This window comes from Dermacentor andersoni, chromosome 9, assembly GCF_023375885.2.
Source record: "Dermacentor andersoni chromosome 9, qqDerAnde1_hic_scaffold, whole genome shotgun sequence".
NCBI classification, from domain to species: domain Eukaryota; kingdom Metazoa; phylum Arthropoda; class Arachnida; order Ixodida; family Ixodidae; genus Dermacentor; species Dermacentor andersoni.
Window position 1 is genome coordinate 130744178 of NC_092822.1, and position 23516 is coordinate 130767693.

The 23516-nt window shown below is 49.2% G+C and overlaps 1 protein-coding gene across 1 annotated transcript in view; it reads right to left on the bottom strand.

The window, feature by feature from the left end:
- LOC129384484 (uncharacterized) overlaps positions 1 to 18475 on the bottom strand; it is an 87476-nt gene extending 69001 nt beyond the window's left edge. The window contains exon 1 of the mRNA XM_055069977.1: positions 18401 to 18475. Coding sequence (XP_054925952.1) covers positions 18401 to 18403 — 3 coding nt within the window. The 5' untranslated portion in view covers positions 18404 to 18475. The remainder of the gene's footprint in view (positions 1 to 18400) is intronic.
- Between the last annotated feature and the right edge of the window lie 5041 nt (positions 18476 to 23516).

Below are 23516 nucleotides of genomic sequence, written 5' to 3' on the forward strand. Positions count from 1 at the left end.
AACCTCCTATTAATATTGCACGTTTTGCTCATGGTAAACCGAGGTGGAAGTGATCGCAGGAATGAATGAATACTTTACAAAAGTCGGCAATCTGAAATTTCTTGCAAAAGTAACCTTTGTGTCGAAGAAATTCATGGCACGCTGCTTAAATGCATAAGCTTGATACACTCAATTCGTCTGCGACAACTTCACAATAGGTGGAAAACTTATTAGCTAAAATAAGAAACACCATGAGGGCAGTAATTGATGGCTGTACCCATCAAACATGTTGCAGCTCCTATATCTCTACCGCTGAGGCATGCAATTAGTTCGAATGCTTGAAATGTTCCCCTCCGATCTAAAGCTTGTGCGCGTAATACAGAGAGGTGCCGCCATCAGTGGCATACAGTCACAGGCCGGTATCGGTGCTGCCCTTGCTAGCTTAGGCCTCTGAAAATTTTATTAAAACGTTTCTCGCGAATGTCACAATTAAACAGCACGTAATAACTGACCCACAGTACCATTTTTAGAAAAAGAATGCCACTAGACTAGCATAGCTTTGTTACATGATAAAGACAAACTACCTAACGACAATGGAAATAAACTTTACACTGTTGGTGTTTTTATTGAGCTTAGGAAAGCGTTTGATTATGTCGATCAAGGCATTTTGTTATTGGAACCATACACATTTGAGAATGTGATCTGTGTATAGTGTAAACAGTGTATAAAAACTGTTAATATCACATCCGCCACTTCTACGGTAAAACAAGGTGAGCCTCAGGGGTCGATTCTAGGGTCCTTGTTATTAATACTCTCTCTCTATATATATATATATATATATATATATATATATATATATATCTATATATATTACCACAACCTCGACACACCTGACAGCCACTCGGTACAATTCGGTGCCACATGCTAGTCATGTCGGGTGGCTCCGCGAAGAAGAGAACGACGAAGGTGCCAGGACAGCGATATATATATAAAAGATCTCTAGCGTCGACCGAAGTCTTTTGTGGCTTTGTCTGTGGCAAACTAGTGGAGGTGCGGGGTACACGTCTATGTACTCTGACCCCCAGGAACAGGGAGCGGACAACCTACGCAAAAGCCGATGGCTTCAAAGACTGCCTCCGGAATACGGCCTGCAAGATCTGCCGAGGATGTCCACCACAACCGCAAGCCAGACACAGGAGACGTACGCTACGGGACAGCCTCCTGCGTCGCTGGTTCTTCACACCCCACGCTGGCCGCGGCCGTTCCATGGTGAGCCTTGACGACGTGGAAGACTGGCTCGACGAATTCGATCGTGTGGCTGACGTCAATAATTGGGACGAGCAAAAAAAGTTAAGGAACGTGTACTTTGCCCTAGAGGACTCTGCTCGAACATGGTTCGCTAACCACGAGCCATCCATCACCACCTGGCAAGAATTTCAAAGGCAGATACGCGATACGTACAGCAGCCCCGCAAGAAAAGAGGGAGCAGAGCAAGCCCTTCAGAATAAGGTTCAAAGGCCGAACGAAAGCATGGCCATGTTCGTAGAAGACATGTCACGGCTTTTCAAGCGTGCTGACCCTGGCATGACAGAAGCGAAGAAAGTACGCCTACTGATGCGTGCAGTGAAAGAGGAGCTGTTTGCTGGACTGATGCGAAGGCCTCCAGCTACAGTAGCTGAGTTCGTCAGTGAGGCGACAACAATGGAGCGAGCCCTCCTCGGTCTACGATCGCCAAATCAACCTGGGATCAGCATCTTCTCTCTCGTTACCCTATGACACCGATGCGCGCCGAGAGCTGGTGCGTAGCGTCATGCGCGAGAAGCTCGACCGGCTATAGGGAGTGCGATTTCAACTGACCGTAACATCCCTCACAGATATCGTCCGCGAAGGAGTTCGCCAGGCAACACAGCCATTCATGCAAACCAGACCTGAAGCTGCCCCCGTACTGACTTATGCGCAAGCAGTGAGGCTACCTGCGCAACCCGGGAACCACCGTAACCCGCCTTCTTCTGAAGAACCGCTGTGCCACTTCTAGGGCCAAGGTTCACGTACAAATATGTACGGGTCCACGAGCCCCCGAGTCAATACGCGAAAGTCAGACGTGTGGCGCACACCTGACTACCAGCCACTCCGCTTCCACTGTGGCGAAGCGGGCCACTTGTACCGTGCCTGCTACTACCAAAGAATTGGACTCCAGGGCTATCACCCCGGCGCTCGTCGCCCACGTGAGGGAGAGCGCCCGAGAGAAATCCAGCAATATCTGGCCAGTCAACCTTCGTCGCCGTACGCGCAGTTCCCACCGGTTGAACAGTCTCTGCCAACGACCCGATCTCCGTGTCCGCAGAGGCTTGCTTGCTTGCTTGAAAGCTTTTATTCAAAACACGAAGAGAGGTAGAGCCTTATGGGGCTCCGCAATGGGTGGAGTCTCTATTTCGGGACCCCATTGGTACGAGCCGCCAGCTTAGCCCTCTGCACGAAGGCCTTTTGGGCCTGAAGGTCCGAGCAACCGAGCAGCGTCGCCTCCCACTCCTCTCGGGTTGGGTTAGGGTTGAGGGGAAGAGCTGAGTTTAGCTGACAAGCCCAAACCATGTTGTAGGTGTCAGCCACCTCCCCACAGTATTGGCACTTGCCAGTGAAGGAACAATCGAAATCGAAGATTGCCGGGCACAATAAAGTGTTAGTGAAAAGTTGAATCAAGATCCGTTCATTAGCCTTGCCAAGCCGTTTTGCAGGAGTTGGGTATTGGCGATGCATATTTTTGTAAAAGGTCGGGATATCTTTGAATGTTACAAGATGCCTTCGGATTCCAGGTACTCACGGTCTAACTGGGACGCCCGGTATATGAGTGCTCGGGCCGCCGTGTTCGCGGCTTCATTCCCGGCTAGGCCCTGGTGGCTCGGAGTCCAGACCAGACAATGGGGGGTAGGATCAATTCCCCGGTTGCTGTAGTTCTCCAGTATTCGTTCCGCTAGTGGGGTGATCCAACCAGCTTCATAATTTCGACAAGCCCCGCGCGAGTCGGTTATGATATATTGAGACCGGGGGTCAGAGGCAGCCAGGGCAATAGCTACTACTTCTGCATGTGTTGAGTCCGAGGCTTTGAAAGTGAGCCCATCTACTTGCTTTTCCTCGTGAATGACCGCTGCCGTATACCACCCCCCGCGGCATGGACCGGCCACATCCGCGTAGAAGACTCCGTGTTTGTTGCCGTAGTGGCGTTGCAAGGCGTCCGCCCTCGCCTGGCGACGACCACTGTGGTCTTCCCTTTCCATTTTTGTGGGGAGGGACCGAACTCTGATGGCGCGTCTCCAAAGTTCGGGCACTCGGATCCGCTCCTGAATGTGAAAGGTGTGTTTCAAGTGGAGCCGGTCGAACAAATGCCGTCTCGAGTTTGTCTGAGCTAGACGTGTGTACTGGCTGGTAAGCTGGGCTTCCTTGAGCTCCTGAAAGGTGTTCACTACTCCCAAAGCGAGAAGTCTCGCGTTCGAAGTTGTGACAGGGAGGTCAAGGGCCCTCTTCATCACTTTGCGGAGGATGACTTCGAGTTTGGCTTCATCATGTTTCCGCAGATATAGATGCGGGACCGAATATAGAATTCGGCTTGTTACGAAAGCATGAGCTAGCCGCACAGCGTCCCTGCTTCGTAATCCCCCTCTCTTGTTGGACACACGCCGGACCATTCGGCCCACTTGGTCCCCAACCTTGCGGAGCTTTTCTAGTGTTGTGTCGACTCTTCTTTTATTGTGGATAAAGAGTCCGAGAATTCGGAGCTCCTTGGCCTCGTGTATGGGACCACTAGCCAAAAAGAGATGTATTTGTGTAGTGTCCTTAGGTGTTGGTCTAAGGTGCACAAATTCTGATTTGTTTGGTGCACACTGAAGTCTACAGCGCTCTGCGTAGCGATCCACTACGTGGGCGGCTGCTTGCAGGTTTTCCTCTATATGCCCTATGTTTCCCTCTGTGGCCCAGATGGCGATATCGTCGGCGTACAGCGCATACCGCACGCCTTCAATTCCGTTTAGCTGGGCCGGGAGATGCACCATCGCAAGGTTAAATAGCAGCGGGGAAAGCACAGCGCCTTGTGGCGTCCCCCTAGTACCCATTTCGTAGGGTCCATATTCGGTGACTTGGATTTTGACGAGTGCGGCTCGATCCGTCAAGAAATCCCTGATATAATTAAATGTGTTTTTGCCACAGTGGGTCTCACGGAGGTGTGCTAAGACAGTGCTGTGTTTAACGTTGTCGAAAGCTCCCTTTAGATCTAAGGCCAGTACAACATTGTCGTTGTGAGGGCGCTCCGTTGGCTGTAATATGTCGTGATTGAGTTGTAATAATATGTCTTGTGCCGACTTGTGTGGGCGGAAGCCGAACATGGTGCCTGCAAAAGTGTTACGCTTTTCTAAATATTTTGAGAGCCTATCTCGCACCATCGTCTCCATTAGTTTGCCCACACACGATGTGAGCGAGATAGGTCTCAGGTTGTCCGTATTAATTTCCTTTCCTGCTTTAGGAATGAAGGTGACAAGGGATGCTTTCCAATCGAAGGGTATGGGAGTCTCCCCTTTCCATATGGCATTAATGTAGTCCAGAAGGGCTTCATACGCGAGATCCGGGAGGTTGGCCAGCAGCTTCACTGTGACCTTGTCCCGACCGGGCGCAGTGCCTCTCTCCGTTTTGGCTAAGGCTGCCTTGAGGTCGTAGAGTTCGAATGACTGATGCATCTCTGGATTATCTCGGCCTGCATAGAGATATTCCTGACCTCGAGGGTCCTGTTTGGTGCAGAGATACTTGTCCCTTAAGGTTTCTGCCAGTTGTGTTGTTGTGCCCTGGAAATTGTGTAAAGCACGTTGTAAGTGTTACTGTGTTTCTCCTCGAGATTGAGCGGGATTAATCAAGCTGCGGAAGAGCTTCCATGTATTCTTCCCTGACATCTGTCGGGCTGCCGTGTTGCAGCGATCAACCCATTTGTAATCAGCTAATTGAGAGGCATACTCGGCAGCCCGCTGGGTCAGGTCTGTTATACGTCTTTTCAGTCTTTTGTTGTGTTTTTGTCGTTTCCATCTTTTCGTGAGACTGTGGCGAGCTTCCCAGAGATGGAGTAAATGATTATCCACCGCTGGACAGTCCTCCGCAATCTGCATGTTTTCACATGTTTCTTGAGTGTTGTCATAAGATTTTGAGCCCACGAGCTGTACCCTTCCTCGAGAAGACTGGCCTGCGGCAGTGACTTACGGAAATCAGTCCAGTCCGGCAATTTCGCTTGAGTTATTTGCCTTTTTTAGGGGCCGGGTATGAATTAAAGTGTTAATGATGCAGTGATCGCTTCCTAGCATGTCTTCGGTGTTGTACCACTCAACGTGTTGTATATGTTTGGAAAGCGTGAGATCGGGACAATTGTCCCGAGTCACGGAGTTTCCAACACGTGTTGGTTGTGCTGGGTCGGTCTGAAGGGTCGTGCCTAGCGTGTAGATGAGCTCCGCTAGCTTCCTACCGCGCACCTCCTCCTTCTTGTAACCCCACACCTTACTGGTAGCATTGAAGTCACCCAAAATAATTAAGGGGTCCCGACCAGCTATCTTCAGTGCCCGGGTGAAGATGTCTGCAAAAGTGATACGTTTTAGCTTGGGCGGACAATATATTGTTACGTGTAGCTGACGTACGAGTCTATTTACAATATATTTACCCGTAGACAAACGGTGGCAATGATGGCGACGCTATATCAAGCGGTGGCCACGTCGTCTTCCTTCTCCTCAGTGCAGCCACACTGTGGCGGCTGTTCCGTAGCATCACCCCCGGCAGTAGAAGCACCGTCCCGGTGCTTAATCTACACATCCGCGGCGAAAGGTGTGTGATATGGCTTTAGTCTCGCCACGTGAACGATGTCACTTGCAGCCAACGATCGCGCTGAGAGGCTGGCGGGGATGACTTCATACGTGACATCGGTCACTTGTCGCACCACACGGTATGGGCCAGTGTAGCGCGACAGCAGCTTTTCGGAAAGGCCCACACGTCGAATGGGGGACCAGAGAAGCACCAGAGAACCCGGAGTAAATTGTACGTCACGATGGTGGCAATCATAGAGGCGTCTCTGATGCTCCAGCGAGGCCTCCAGACGGGTGCGGGCGAGCTGGCGCGCGTGATCGGCGTGTGCGATCGCGTCGCGGGCGTATTCAGTGGTTGAACGTGTGGCCGAGGGCAACAAAGTGTCCAAGGGCAACGCGGGTTCTCGGCCATATAGGAGATAGAATGGTGAATAGCCGGCGGTGTCGTGACGCGATGAATTATACGCGAACGTCACATATGGTAAGTGAAGATCCCAGTCGTGGTGGTCGGTCGCGACGTACTTGGATAGCATGTCGGTGATGGTCCGGTTGAGGTGCTCCGTGAGGCCGTTGGTCTATGGGTGGTAGGACGTGCTGAACTTGTGCTTAGTCGAGCAGGAGCGGAGGATGTCCTCGACGACTGCCGACAGAAAGCTGCGGCCATGGTCAGTGAGTAATTGGCGCGGGGCACCGTGCACTAAAATGATGTCATACAGCAGAAAGTCAGCAACGTCAGTAGCACAACTTGTCGGGAGGGCTCTGGTGATTGCGTACCGCGTAGCATAATCAGTAGTGACGGCGACCCATTTATTTCCGGAGCCCGAGAGAGGAAACGGTCCAAGAAGGTCTAGACAAACACGGAAGCGGGGTTCCGGTGGGATGTCGATCGGCTGAAGACATCCAGCTGGAGGTGTGGAGGGCTTCTTCCGGTGCTGACAGGGCTCACAAGCGGCAACGTATCGCCGCACGGAGCGGGCGAGACCCGGCCAAAAGAATCGATGGCGTACACGGTCGTATGTGCGCGAGATGCCCAAGTGTCCAGCCACGGGAGCGTCGTGAAGTTGTTGGAGGACAGTCGAACGCAGGTGGGATGGAATCACGAACAGAAGGTCATGGCCGTGTGGATCGAGATTGCGGCGGTATAGTGTCCCTTCCTTAAGGAGAAACATCCGGAGAGAGGCGTCGCCAGGCGTTGACTCCAGATGGTCGATGAGGGCTCGTAATGAAGGATCACGGCGTTGCTCATTGCCGATTTCGAGCAACTGGAACACAGAGAAAACGCAAGTGATGGTGTCCGCATCAGCCGGGTCGTCGATGGGGTAGCGGGACAAACAATCGGCATCCTGGTGCAAGCGTCCCGTCTTGTATACCACGGAGAAGGTATATTCTTGCAGGCGTAACGCCCAGCGAGCGAGTCGTCCCGTGGGGTCCTTGAGCGAGGATAGCCAGCAGAGCGCGTGGTGATCGGTGATGACACAGAAGGGGCGTCCGTACAAGTATGGACGAAACTTGGCAACAGCCCACACAAGAGCGAGGCCCTCGCGCTCTGTGATTGAATAATTGCGCTCGGCGGGTGATAGAAGTCGGCTGGCATTGGCTATAAAGCGATCATGTCCACGCTGGTGTTGTGCTAATACTGCTCCTATGCCGTGACCACTGGCATCAGTTCGAACTTCCGTTGAAGCAGACTGGGTCAAAATGGGCCAGAATTGGAGGCGTGGTTAGGAGAGTAGTGAGCTGTGAAAAAGATGCGGCATGGTCAGGTCCCCAAGAAAATAGGGCGTCTTTCTTCAAGAGGTCGGTAAGGGGACGGGCGATGGTCGCAAAATCCTTCACAAAGCGTCGGAAATATGAGCACAGCCCTACGAAACTACGAACGTCCTTGGTAGACTTCGGAACAGGAAAGTTCGTAACGGCGCGAATTTTGTCCGGGTCAGGTCGCACGCCTCTGGCGTCCACGAGGTGTCCAAGGACGGTGATTTGGCGGCGAGCGAAGTGACATTTTGACGAGTTCAACTGGAGACCGGCACGGTGGAACGCGTCAAGAATCGCTGAAAGACGGTCTAGATTCGCGTCAAATGTGGGTGAATAAACGATGACGTCGTCCAGATAGCACAAACAGGTGGACCACTTGAACCCCTGAAGCAAAGAGTCCATCATTCGTTCGAAGGTGGCGGGCGCGTTACAGAAACCGAAAGGCATCACCTTGAACTGATAAAGGCCGTCAGGGGTAACAAATGCAGTCTTCTCTCTGTCCATGTCGTCGACGGATATCTGCCAGTATCCGGACCGTAAGTCGAGAGAAGAAAAATAAGTGGCATCGTACAGGCAGTCTAGAGCGTCATCAATACGTGGCAAAGGGTACACGTCCTTTTTTGTGATATTGTTCAGGTGGCGATAATCTACACAAAAGTGCCACGTTCCATCCTTCTTTTTGACAAGTACGACGGTAGAAGCCCAGGGACTACAGGAAGGCTCGATAATGGCCTTTGCAAGCATCTTTTTGACTTCCTGTTCGATAACAGCTATTTCTGGATAACAGCAGAAACACGATATGGACGTCGGTGAATAGGGTTCGCATCGCCAGTGTTTATGCGATGGGTCACGACGGACTTTTGACCTAAGGGTCGATTGTGAAAGTCAAAAATGTCGCGATAGCCTTCAAGAACGCGGCAAAGGGCTGCAGCTTGAGCAGGTGTAAGGTCAGAGGAGACCATCTTCTTAATGTCGACGTTAGTACTGTGCGATGACGTCACGGTATGGGCTGAGCTGTAACGATCTTCCACTGTGAATGGCACGACCTCATCATCCTGCAAAGCGCGAATTATAGCCACGGAGATCCCCTGAGGCAGAACTTGCGCGGTTAGCGCGAAATTGACGAGTGGAAGGCAGGTGCGGTTGCCAGTAATTTTCAGCACAGTGTGCGGCACGATAACACCATGTGTAAGCATACCGGCCGGAATTGGTGCGGCCACGTAATTGCCATCAGGTACAGCTGGTGAGGACAACAAGTCTACGTGTGTCATAGAGTGAGGTGGTAGGCGAATGGTGGTAGGTGGTAGTTCGTGAGGGCAATGCTCGATGACGGTGAAGAGAACGACGGTGTGTCTCTCAGCAATGGTGAGTCGGGCAGAACACATGCCAACAATAGCGACAGTCCCTCCGTCGGCGACTTGTACAAATCGGTTCGGGGCAGGCGTCAGAACTTTCTTGAGCCGACGGCGAAGAGCAGCACTTATAATGGACACATGCGCCCCGGTGTCAATCAACGCGCACCCAGGAACATTGTCGACGAGAACGTCCAAAAGATTCTTGTTCGTCGGTAAGGTGAAGCGAGGATTTTGAGCCAATGTCGTCTTTGCAGCTTCACCTCCAGAAGCTGCCCTGTCTAGTTTTCCGGTCGGGGGTGCGGCGAGTAGGTCGGAGAAGGAGCACGGCGAGACGGGGGCGTGCGAGATTGACGACGGGAGGGAGAAGGCGAGCGGGAGTAGCGGGGTCGTGTCAAAGGCGTCGCAGGGTCTGATGATGAGGTGGGCATAGAAGGGGCGAAGGAAAAGGGCGCACTAGAGGGGCGAGGGTGGTAATTAGGAGAATAGCATGTCGGGGAAGTCCAGCGGCTGCGGCAGTGGCGAGCGACATGTCCAATGCGTCGGCAGTTAAAACAGATCGGCTTGTCGTCCACGGTTCGCCATTCGGAGGGGTTGCGCTGTCCATAAGAGTAAGAAGGGCGCGGTGGGGCCGTGCGTGGAGAGAGAGGTTCCGAGCATGCGGAAGGAATGGAGTGCAGGCCGACGTTGGATAACTCTTTACGGACGGTGGCCTGGATCAAGGAGATTGTCACCGGAGAATGATCAGGTGTCGGAAATGAAGGGGCCGCCGGTTGTGCCGCTTGGACCTCACGACGAATGATGCGGGTCAAGTTGTCACATCGCGATGGCTGGTGGAAGAGGTCGTCACAGGATGACGTAGCAGCTGTGTTGGGAAGTCGCGTGATGTTCTGGGATACCCGGCGGCTTTTAGCATGCTCAAGACGGTGGCACTCCTTGAGGATCGTATCGATGCTGGTGGCGTTGGTAAACACCAGTAAATTGAAGGCGTCGTCAGCTATCCCTTTGATGACGTGATTTACCTTATCGTCCTCAGACATGGTCGGGTGAGCCTTGGCACAAAGGGCAAAGACATCGAGAATGTAGGACACGTAGGACTCGGTCGACGTCTGTACACGTGTGGCTAGGGCTTTCTTGGCATTGACTTGACGACCGAAGGGATTGCCAAAAAGGTCGCGGAGCTTGTCTTTGAAGAGACCCCAGCTCGAGATCTCCTCTTCGTGAGTCTGGAACCATGCAAGTGGAGCTCCGTCGAGGTAGAAAAGAACGTTCGCGAGCATAATAGTCGAATCCCACCTGTGACTGGTACTGACACGTTCGTATAAGCGAAGCAAGTCGTCAACATCAGGACTGCCAACTCCGTTGAAAACACCAGGATCCCGAGGTGGGTTAATGGCGACGTAGGTCGGGGCTGCAGGCGGGGAAGGTTGCGTAGGTGAAGTGCCGCCAGCAGGAGCCCAATTTGCACTGTCGCCGGTGCGACCGCTGCGAAGCTCCATGACGGGTACGGGGAACATCCACCTCCACCAAATTATTGTTACGTGTAGCTGACGTACGAGTCTACAATATATTTACACGTAGACAAACGGTGGCAATGATGGCGACGCTATATCAAGCGGTGGCCACGTCGTCTTCCTTCTCCTCAGTGCAGCCACACTGTGGCGGCTGTTCCGTAGCAATATGTTAAGGATGTGTACTTGTGGGTCAGAGTGTCGCAGAGGTGACTTTGTGACCATGGCGTACGAATAAGTTGTCTGTAGGTCGACGTCTACCTCTTGTGCGGTGTACGCTTTGTGTACAAGGATGCAAGTAGATGGATCTCGCTGAAATGCATTCTACCCTGAAGTTTTAGCTGAGGCCCCTGGTTCCTGTAGAGCCACGATGGCTGCTAGAGATTGCAATGTTTCTAAGTAGAGACGAACATGAGCGCGTTTAGTCCGATTCTTGAAGCCCCTACAATTCCACTGTACGATTGACAGTGGTTCCTGTCTTGATTTAGCTTGCCTTTTTCTAGATCCTTGCGCCATGATTAGCATTAGTAGACTCTGGCGGGCTATGAATAACCGTGTTGGCACTCTGTATGGTATCCAGTGAATCAGCAAATTCTTCATGTTCCTCGTCCTCCGTTACGCGGAGGAATTTGCTCGGACGCCCGGCCTCTCTAATGGGACCGGTGCGGCGGAAGAGTCTTGGGTTAGTTTGGATCCATGTTTTGATGTTTTGAGTATCCTGTTGCGTGACTATTGTGGCTATTTGCTGTGTTTGCAGTTGAATGGCAGACTGTTCTTGCTCACTGATTAATTTGGGAGTTGAGCCACTTGCCCCGTTAAGGCCTTCATTTGCTGCTCCAGGGCGGTAACCCCGACTTCTAGGTTGTTAGTAGGCGGCGCGCTTGCCGACTTTACGGTGCTGCCCGAACCCCCCTCGTCATCCATGGGTCCTCCCGGAATCGGACTGTTCGTCCTGGCATTTTCCAGTGCATGAATTTTGCTAGCTAGCTGCGCGTTTTGTCTCCTGAGAGCTTCTAGCTATTTCCGCATTTCGAGTTCCATTGGAGAAGATTGCGAGGGGGGAGAGGAGGAATGAGAGGCGACTCCCGCCCAGTTGCTCACCTGTTTGGAAGAGTTACCAAGAGGGGGAAAATCCCCTGCTTTAAAGGAAGGCGGCTTCGGCCCGGTCTCAGATTGTACAGCATTTTGCGTCTTCTGCTCCTTCTGTCCCAGTGGTGCTTGTCCGGACTTGCCTGTCTTCTTTTGTTGAGGTGGTTCTTGTAGTCCTCCCCGTTGCTGCCGCGTTGATGGCGTTGCCGCTCCTCTTGCTGGGGTCGTTGATCCCGGCCGCTTAAGTTTCCGGAATTTTTCTACACACTCTGCGGATCCAGTGAGGTGGGTTCCTCCGCAGATCATGCAGGATGGTGCGCACTCGTGTTCTGCAAGTCCGTTCGTTGTGGAGTCGGCTTGTTTGCCACAGAAGCCGCATCTTCCTTCCTCTGGGTGGGGGCAGTTATGCACCCAGTGGCCCACCGTGCCGCATCTGTAGCACGCGGGTATGGTCTTCTTATATCCCTGACCGGAACGCATTCATGATTATATTGTATCTAACGGGGGAGTCTTCGGCCTTCAAAGGTTACCACCGCCACGTTAGTAGTTCCCAATTTTCGGAGAAAGGCGATCTCGCCCTCCCTCCAGTAGAGCTTGGGCTTGAGAGAGGCGGAGGTTTCATCCTCACGGACGTTGATCACCCCCTTGCATACCTCTCCATTCAGCTTGAGATGACCGCGGAAGGGATAGGAGCGTTCCCCTACCTGCAGGTCGAAATCTTTGATCAGCTTGTCAGCTATCGGTGTTGTCTGGGTTCCGCACACGATAAAGTTTTGTTCCCATACAGGCCACACATTGAGATCCCCGGCGGCTACTTCACCCATGTATTGGGCCACCACCGATCCCACGTCTCCATGCTTGAAGGCCATTTTCAGGTCCAGGCTGCCTCGGGGCTTCAACACCACGATTAGGTTCTCGGAACGGAGTCTGGGCGTCTGTTTCGGGCGCCAGTTGCGAGCCGTATTCATTTGCAGCAGTGGCGCAGCGCGAGCACCGTCCGTATTCCCGGCGCGGAGGGAATTCCCCGCCGCCGTTGACGTCGGCGACGCCGCGCCAACGCAGCTTTTGGTAGCCATGTTCGGTTGTTGCTTGCGTTGTCGCAGGCGTATTTGTGCTTGAAGACACTCACTTTCGGTGGGCAGAATGTCCTCATCTCGGGGTTTGTGCTCAATTGCGGTACAATTCATGGATGTCGGGTCGTACCCAGTGATCTTCTGCGTCGCCATGTCCGGAGAACTTCCGACACCGGCTGCGCCGAGCTTAGCCCTCGTTAGGGTCAGCTCCACCGCGGCATGATGCGATCTTCAGATTGGCGTAAGAGCGCTGAAAATTGGTCCACCTGCCGCAGGTCGGTGTCTGCAGGATCCTTGCGATGTTCGGCGTCGGATAAGACCAAGATTTTCGGTGTGCCCTGTGTTGGCCCGCGGTTCCAGTCTAAAATCGGCGGAGCCGATGCGTCGCACGTCCGACCTCACGGAACGCCTCCGAGCGTCCTCCGCAGAGGCACCAGTCACGATCACCACCTCCTCGGCGTCACCTAGCCGCTACACTACGTTCTCCGCTTCCGTGGGCAACCGGCCCATGAGCCCAAGTCGGGGAAACTGAGAACAGCGACCTCCGGAGGTGGGGCCACTGTCCAACGCACTTCGAAAGATCCTCCGCTGTGACACCCTGACGACGACGACAACGACGACGACAACGACGACTGCGTACCTTCGACACCTTCCTTCGAAAACCATGAACCTGTTTCAGCCGACATACTCGTTTCTGTAGATAACCACCCGGTAACCGCTCTTGTCGATACTGGCGCGGATTATTCTGTCATGAGCGGACAACTGGTTACGGAATTTCGCAAGGTGACGACACCGTGGCCAGGACCTAAGCTCCGTACAGCCGGCGGTCATGTTCTCACGCCGATCGGCAAATGCACTGCGAGGGTACAAATTCGTGAGGTCACATTTGTTGGTTCATTTATTATACTGGAAGAGTGCTCTAGGCAGGTCATACTCGGCATGGACTTTCTTCGGGAGTACGGCGCAATCATAAACCTTCGCAAGTTGCTTGTCCCATTTTCCAGCGAACACTCAACTCATTCGGACGGCTACCACCCACAGTCCACGGTGTTACGCGTTTCGGGTGACTGTGCTACTTTACCACACCGGAGTACTGCGTTGATCACCGTAGAAACAGACGTTGATCCTCCCCATCTCGGAATCGCTGAAGGCAATCTGTCAGTCTTGTTGCCTCGACAGGTTTGCGTAGCCCGCGGCATCTTGCAGCTGTCGTCACAGACTGCTCAGATTTTAGTGACCAATTTCAGTCGTGAATACCAGCACTTCGCCCCACGAACTGCCATCGCCAATTTGGAGCCAGTCAGTGATTTTCCCACTTGTCTAACTGTAGGGCAAAATGATGGAGATTCTAACTGAGACGTACGAGCCAACAGCAATATTGATGTGAATTCTAAATTATCAGGTGAACAACAGGCTAGCATTCGAAGCCTTTTACAGTCTTTGGCGGACTGTTTCGCTTCAACATCGAAGGTGAACCAAACGTCTATTGCGAAACACAGAATTATTACAAATCCCAACGTGCCTACCGTGTTTACGTGCCTACCGTGTTTCTCGTAAAGAGCAAGACGCCATCCCAAATCAAGTCAAACAAATGCTTACCGACGATATCATACAGCCCTCCACCAGTCCATGGGCGTCACCTGTGGTTCTGGTGAAAAAGAAAGACGGCACACTGCGTTTTTGCGTTGACTATCGCAAGCTTAACAAGGTTACGAAGAAGGACGTTTATCCCCTTCCCCGCATCGACGACTCTTTGGACTGCCTTCGAAATGCTCGATACTTCTCCTCGATGGACCTTCGCAGCTCCTACTGGCAAATAGAGGTTGATGAGCGTGACCGTGAGAAAACCGCATTTATTACGCCTGACGGACTCTACGAATTCAAGGCCCTTCCTTTCGGATTGTGCTCTGCGCCTGCTACTTTTCAGCGCATGATGGACACGGTTCTATCAGGTCTCAAGTGGCAGTCATGCCTTGTCTATTTAGATGATATCGTTGTCTTTTCATAAACTTTTGAGCAGCACCTCCAGCGCTTACAAGCAGTTCTTGACGCAATTCGTACTGCTGGCCTGTCTTTAAAGCCTGAAAAATGCCATTTCGGGTATGACGAACTCAAATTTTTAGGCCATGTCGTCAGCTACGAGGGCATTCGACCAGGTCCCGACAAAACCATTGCTGTTGCTTCGTTTCCAACGCCTTCGAACAAACATGAACTCCGCCCTTTTCTAGGGCTTTGCGCATATTATCGACGCTTCGTGGCTAACTTTCCACGGATAGCCGAACCGTTGCAACGGTTGACTAAGGATAATGTTCCCTTTGTCTGAGAGCAAGACCAACAAGAGGCCTTCTGTGAACTCCAGAAACGTCTGCACACACCGCCTGTTCTGGGACACGCTGACGAAGACAGTGACACCGAGTTACACACGGATGCCAGCAACGTTGGCCTTGGTACCGTCCTCGTACAGTGGCAAGATGGAGCCGAGCGCGTCATTGCGTACGCAAGCCGCACTTTTTCTCCAGCTGAAAGGAACTATTCCACTACGGAGAAGGAATGCTTGGCCGTTGTGTGGGCAACTGCTAAGTTCCCACAATATTTGTACGGCCGATCGTTTCGAGTTGTGACAGATCACCATTCATTGTGCTGGCTCGCCAATCTCAAGGATCCATCTGGCCGTCTTGCACGCTGGAGTCTTCGCTTCCAAGAATACGATATGACGATAGCATTCAAGTCCGGGCGTAAACACACCGACGCCGACTGCCTGTCACGTGCCTCACTTCAACCGTCGCCATACGATTTTGATGAAGAGGACGCATTGCTCTCCATTATCACAGTATCAGACATCAACAAGCAACAGCGCGATGATTCAGAACTCCGGCCTCTCATCGACTACCTTGAGAACCGTCTACCAGAGCCGCCTCGCATGTTCATCCGCAAATTATCCTCGTTTTTTCTCCGCGATGGCGTTCTCTACAAACTGGGTTTTCACTCGACCGCAACCGCCTGCCTTCTTGTAGTGCCGTCTTCACTACGTGACGATATCCTGCGGGCCACTCACGACGAGGCATCTTCGGGCCACTTGGGATTCGCACGGACGTTTTGACGCATACGCCATAAGTACTTCTGGCCTAACCTTCACCGTGTCGTAAAGCAATACATGAAGACATGCCGCGACTGCCAGAGACGCAAGACACCACCCGTGCGTCCGGCTGGACTTCGCCATCCCGTGGATTCTCCGCGGATCCCTTTTCAGCAGGTTGGCATAGATTTGCTTGGACCATTCCCCACGTCGAGGGCTGGTAACCGTTGGATTGCTGTTGCCACAGACTACCTTACACGTTACATTGAAACCCAAGCACTCCCTAGAGGCCCTTCTAATGATATTGCGACCTTCTTTGTACATGGTATCGTACTCCGCCACGGTGCTCCAACAATGGTTATAATAGACCGGGGCACAGCATTTACAGCGTAGCTCACAGAAGATATCATGCTTCTCAGTGGTACAGTTCACCGCAAAGCCACTGCTTACCATCCCCAGACGAATGGACTCACAGAAAGGCTAAACAAAACGATTGCTGATATGATTTCCATGTATGATGACGTCGACCACAAAAACTGAGACGACGCTCCCCACATGTTACGTTTGCATATAATACAGCCGCTCAAGAAACTACCGGCTTCACCACTTTTCGCTTGGTACACGGCCGGGAAGCTGTCACAACGTTGGACGCAATGCTTCTACCCACCTACTGTTCTAATGTGGTCACTGATGCTGCGGAATTCGCTCGATGCGCCGAAGAGGCGCGCCAGCTCGCACGAATGCATATCCGCCACCAACAACACAACGACGCCGACCGGTACAATCTTCGTCACCGCGACGTCACTTATCAACCCGATGACAAAGTATGGGTGTGGACACCGATCCGCCAGCGTGGTCGGTCGGAGAAACTTTTGCGCCGCTACTTTGTACCTTATAGGATCGTTCAACAACTCGGCGACGTCACATACGAAGTGATTCCTGAAGGAGAAGGCACCACTCGCCGTCCTCGACGCCCACGCCTGTCCGATGTCGTTCACGTCTCTAGATTTAAGTTATACCACTCCCGCTGAATGCAAAGCTCCACACCTCTCCCACCATCTACGTCTGCCTTATCAGTATCACCGTGGCAATCTCCAGTGCATCAATGTTCCGCATCGAGACGATGCTTCTAGGGAGGGGGGTAATGCCACGACCTCGACACACCTGACAGCCACTCGGTACAATTCGGTGCCACATGCTAGGCATGTTGGGTGGCTCCGAGAAGAGAACGGCGAAGGTGCCAGGACAGCGATATATATAAAAGATCTCTAGCGTCGACCGAAGTCTTTTGTGGCTTTGTGACAATATATATATTTTACATATATATATATATATATATATATATATATATATATATATATATATATATATATAGATATATATATATATATATATATATATATATATATATATATATATATATGATGTGTCTAACTCACCAAAAGTGTATTGCAGGTCGACGAAACCAATATGTTTTTTATACGCGTACGTTTTTTGACCATCAGAACACTTGAAATGACTACCTACAGCAGCTTGATAGCTGGCTTCGTGCAAATAAATCAGCGTTAAACATAACAAAAGAAACTAATTACGTCTTATTTAAACCCACTAACAAACCCTGAGGCATTAAACTTACATTGACGTTTCAGAACACCGTTCTAGAACGCGTAAACTCTCAAAAATTTTGAAGTGTGTGACTTGAAGAAGGTATGCTGTGAAATACACGTGTATTTTTAAAATATGATGTTTGTAATTATTGTAAATGTGACCCATTATATTTTTATAGTCTAATAGATCAGTGTTTTCATATGTTGACTTACTACTGCCATGTGAGGCCCTTCAGGCACATTCAAGCTGTATATCGCAGCTTTTCGCCTGGAGGACGCCCAAGTTTTGTTGGAAATAAAACATTTAATTTGATTGATTTCATGTGATACGCAAAGTCACCTGATAACTAAGCAATAGAGTGGGTTTATTATTCAAATTGACGGATTATGAAAGGGATAGTCGACGGATGTAAGTCCTCTGCAGCTAAAGAAGGTGTATTGTATGCCCACTTCTACTCACATTTATACTATTGCACACTAGTACGGCGACTATTTCTTTAAATTATTATGGCTAACCCAAAGGCGTATCAACTAATTCTCCGTTTATAAAGCACAATTTCGTGAAAGCGAGTAAATTATCTGAATACAAACTCCTGCACATACATAAACTTTACTGCTACATACAGAATGATCGCTATGCACTGCGTAACGAATAGATACGAACCTGAGGAACACGTAAATATTGTGGAAAGGCTGTCCTCACTATTTAAGTACTCACACTAATAAACCGTGCGGCATGACACATAAACTTCAGCATTCTACTTTATACAGCGCGAAATAACATTTTTAAATAAGAACCCGTAAGAACAGAAGTGCATTTTTATTGTTCAATTATTTTTGACAATGCTATGTGTTGAATGGGCACGAAAAGATGGTCATCATTAAGGTAACTGTTTTTGTTTTCCTCTTCCATAGCATAATATTTTCATTAGTTCAGGATACCCATTGAGGTAAAGTGTCAAATTTTTGTTCCGTGAATGCATCACTATTGCCCCTTAAGATGTCAATCACTTTTTTTTCCTGGGGGACCCTAACATTCGCGATGGAAATAAAGTTGTGTGAAGAAAAAGAAAAGCTGAATATGTGACCCCTGCAGGCCTTCCTACTTCGGAGATGAAAAGCAGCATAGCGCTTACCATGCGGATCGGGTTGTTGGCCGGGCGCACCGTGCAACTTGCTGACGGTTCGGGTAGGTAGTGGGTCTGCACGATCAGTTTGTTCAAATTCCTGGAATGAATTCACTGGCGATTAACAGCGTATCCCAGACTTACCAGACAAACATAGCAATAAACCTCCTAGACGCGTTGTGACTGGATATATAGCCAGAAAATCTCGCCCTTTGTATTGCTTTCTTTCCCAATTATGTATGTATGTATGCTTTATTTTCCACAAAAACTAAATACAGCTTTGCGGGGGTAAAGTGGGGAAAAAAAGCTGCTCGTAGCAGCTTGACTAGCCCCAAATACCCTTAAAAATACAAAAAGAAAATAAGGGAGCAGCAGCGCGGAAATACAGTTTTCCCAAGTACACACATATTCAAGCATTACAACATATCATGCACACGCATCGCAAATCAGGCGAGGAAAAAAAAATACAACAAAAACAAGATGTGAGCAAGCAAGCAAAAACACGAAATCTCACTGCAGTTCAAAAGCACACAGGCATTGTACAACTCACATATGAGAGAAAAAATCAAGGATATCAGGAGGAGAACAAGTTGCAATATCAATTTTATTAACAATAAGATCGTTTAATAACCGAGGTAGTCTGGAGCACAGCATTTGTGATCCATAGTTTGTGCGCGATTTTGGTACGTGCCAGTACTCTGGCTTTCTTGTGCTGTATGGAGTTTCGTGTAGTTTTAAGTTAGCCATAGAAGTAATGTAGTTGATGTTCTTTTTCTGTTCATTTTTATACGCAAGCACTAAACGATACTTTAAAAGGGCCTGTACTTTCGGTGTGTTAAGTTTATGAAATAAATAAGCTGAAGGGAAATCGTATGGTTTATTGCAAATAGCGCGAAGAGCCTTCTTTTGCAGTATGTATAGCCTGTTGATATTTGTGTCAGAAGTGGTAGCCCAGACCGAACAACAATAATTTAAATGGCTGAGAAAAAGTGAATTATATAACAAGCACTTAATAAAGCGAGGAAGATAGTTCAAGGAATAAAATATTCCAGTGATTTGTGAAAGCTTACTAGCAAGAAAATCTATATGGCTCTGCCACGTCATAGTATGATAAAAAAATACACCTAGCGATTTTACCGTTTGGTTACTCTGTAAATGAAGGGATAACGCAGCAGAACTTGCCGCTGCAGCAGTAGCTGAGCATCCACGCAAAGCTAATATGTAATTCGTGTTTTTTTTATAACAGGCTGACATTGAATGTTGTCTGAGTCAAGTAAAAGTCTCATTTTATTTCATTTTTATTTACTTAAAGACCCCCGATGGGATATAACATAAAGGGTGGGGTTTTGTACAAACAATATTGTTCTCACAAAGATCAATGTGATGTTACACTTGATATTCTACCCATTACGCTTGATGAGCAGGTTATAGTGGCGATGATGGGAGAAAGGCCGTTCCAGTCTTTTGCTGCTCTGGGAAAGAATGAAGGATAAAATACTTTAGTACGAGAAAGCGGGCCAAAACCTTGTAGCGCATGACCAGCGCTATGAGATATGTGAGCTGCAGGGATAACGTAAGGAGGGTGATTAAACGGCGAGTGCAATAACTTGTGAAATAGAAGGGGACAACGCGTCAGCGACAAGACGAAGGTGATCATTTACACTCGGCTTTCAGGGATGAAGCACAGATTTCAGATGAATACGAAGCATGAATGAATTTAGCAGCATGATTTTAAACTGATTCTAAAATATTTGCGAGACCTACTTCGGGTGGACTCCAGATGGGAGATGCGCAATGTAACTTAGCCCTGACTAAAGTATTGTAAGCGAGTAGTTTTATGTGTCTCGGAGCGCTACCTAAGTGACGTTACAAGAAATGCAAAGTTCTGTTAGCTGATGATGACTTTAGCAACGTGCGCATTCCAGGTCATATTGTTAGATAAGTCCAAGGTATTTCGGTTCAACGGGAACGTTAGCTATTCTATAAGTGAAGGGGATTTTGACGACGAGTGAAGGGAATTAGCATAGGTTTAGTAGGGCTTAGGGACACTAGCCAGTCATCACATCGCTGTAGTATGTGGTCGATAGCGTCTTGTAGAATTATGTGGTCAGATGGCCTTGTTGGATGATGGGTGATGGGCTAGTTGCTTTATTGCTGTATTTTTTTCATTCATATCTGTATTGATCGATTACTGCTCATAGCAGGATCATAATGTATTGGTATGCATGCTTTTTAGGGGACCTCTTGCACATATTTTTATTTGCTTACGCCAAAATGATGAAGCCAATCGCACCTTGAGGTATGAGAAGTACTTCGATGCTTACATTTCTCCTGTACACTCGGCTTCGCAGCGACTAATGTATGTGTTTTTTTTTTTTTTGCTTCACCCGACAAAGCCTAGCTAAGCACTATTCATGACTCCAACTAAATGTTCGCCACCCTAGCAGCCGCGCCGAGAACCGGTCAATGTAGGTTCAACCACTTCTTCGGACATTACCGCGTGCGGTGCAACGTTGCCACGTAGTTCTCAAATCATCATAATGCCGCCGCGCACAAGACAGTCGAAGCAAAAACAAAGCGGATGTCGGAAGAATTTTGATGTTAGCATTACGGGAACGTCTTCGCGGCAGAAAATCAACAATTCATCATTCTTCCCGAAAGTAGCAGATGACGCGCAGCGGAGAGTGCCATGGATAAGAAACTTCCGCATTGGGGAAAAGGTGACACTACGTGCATGGTCTGTTCGAAACAATAGACTAGGGACGACGACCTGTTTATTCCCGGCGAACATATCATTGTTTTCTTTTCATATATATTAAATATGTTGCTGACGTTGCAAATCGCGGAGTGTACTTTGGTTAGGCAGGCGCTTTAATAAATTGGTTATGTACGCTAAAGCTTCATTTGGTTTGGCTGGTCAATTTTTATGCCCAGCATTAGCGTTACCGATTCCTTCAGCAGCAGGAATATTGTCACCAATGTACCTTTGTCCAGAGGCACCAGTAGCAGTAACAATAGCTCGGAAGGTCTGCAGATGATCATGGCAAATGTTACGTCCTAATGCAACATATCGTTCTGATAGCAGGCTTTACTTTAGCGGCGTAAGCACACAACGCTGTTTTCTCATTCAGCGTGGTGAGTTGTCAGCTTATTAGCTAGCCAGGAATTTAGAGGCAACTGAAAAGAGCGCTCGTTCTGGATTTGGAGCACTCTGCGCGGCCACCAGTGCCGTTAGTTTCCTTTTCCACACTTTGCACACAATCAAATTCTACCACAACTGGTTCGATTCGTTTACAAGTCATGGATTTACACTAAATCAAGAAACATTGCTCAAAATTAAATCCTCTTTTAATTTCCGAAACATATTTGAAGAAACGCAACGTGGCCCGATTGGTTGTTATTTAGTTCTCACGTTTCACCGGGGATTGAGAATTCCTACAGGCAGCTGATGTCTGTTGTGTTCCCAGGCCTCCACCCTACCCTGAACACTACGCACCCCACACACGAACGGGTGCAACTGATCAAACGCAGACTACCCGATCGCGCAGTTCAAGAAAAGAGAAAAGTGCACCCTCACTCGCAAACTGAACGCTTATTTGCTTTTATCTGAGGACACACTGACCACTGAGTTAGCGTTAAGAGGGATAATAGAGGAATTCTGGATCAAGCTACAGAACAGGTATTCGGCTTTAACTCAGGAAGAGAACCCTATTGTTGAAACAATGAACTTCAATTTTATGGGCATCATTAAGCAGTGTGCAATAGAAGTCGGAGGCAACTCCGTTAGGCAGGATACCAGTAAGCTATCGCCGGAGACTAAAGATCTCATCAAGAAATGCCAATGTATGAAAGCCTCTAACCCTACAGCTAGAATAGAACTGCCACAACTTTCGAAGTTAATCAACAAGCGTAAGACATCTGACATAAGCACGTATAACATGGACAGAATTGAACATACTCTCAGGAAAGGAGAAAGCCTAAAACCAGTGAAGAAGAAATAAGGAATAGGCAAGAATCCGATGTATGCGTGAAGAGACAAAGCCGGCAATATCATTACTAATATGGATGAGATAGTTCAAGTGGCTGAGGAGTTCTATAGAGATTTATACAGTGCCAGCGGCACCCAAGACGATAATGGAAGACAGCATAGTCTAGAGGAATTTGAAATTCCACAAGTAACGCCGGAAGAAGTCAAGAAAGCCTTGTGAGTTTTGCAAAGGGGGAAGGCAGCTGGCGAGGATCAGGTAATAGCAGATTTTCTGAAGGATGGTGGGCAGATTGTTCTAGAAAAACTGTCCACCCTGTATACGGAATGCCTCGTGACCTTGAGCGTACCGGTATCTTCGAAGAACGCTTACATAATCCTAATCGATAAAAAACGGGATGACAAAGAATTGAAAAATTATAGACCAATGAGATTACTGTCCGTTGCCTACAAAGTATTTACTAAGGTAATGGCAAATAGAATCAGGAACACCTTAGACTTCTGTCAACCAAAGGACCAGGCAGGATTCCCTAAAGGCTACTCAACAATAGACCATATTCACGCTATCAATCAGGTGATAGAGAAATGTGCTCAATATTACCAACCGTTATATATAGCTTTCATTGATTACGAGAAAGCGTTTGATTGAGTCGAAACCTCAGCAGTCATCGAGGCATTACGGAATCAGGGTGTAGACAAGCCGTATGTAAAAATACTGAAATATTTCTATAGCGGCTCCACAGCCACCGTAGTCCTCCATAAAGAAAGCAACAAAATCCCAATAAAGAAAGGAGTAAGGCAAGAAGATACGATCTCTCCAATGCTATTCAAAGCGTGTTTACAGAAGTTATTCAGAGACCCGGATTGGGAAGAATTGGAGATAAGAGTTATTGGAGAATACGTTAGTAACTTGCGATTCGCTGATGATATTGCCTTGCTTAGTAACTCAGGGGACCAATTGCATTTCGCATGCTCACTGATCTGGAGAGGCAAAGCAGAAGGGTGTCTAAGGTTAAACTGCAGGAAACTAAAGTAATGTTTAACAGTCTCGGTAGAGAACAGCAGTTTACGAAAGGTAGCGAGGCACTGGAAGTGGTAAGGGAATACATCTACTTAGGGCAGGTAGTGACCGCGGATGCG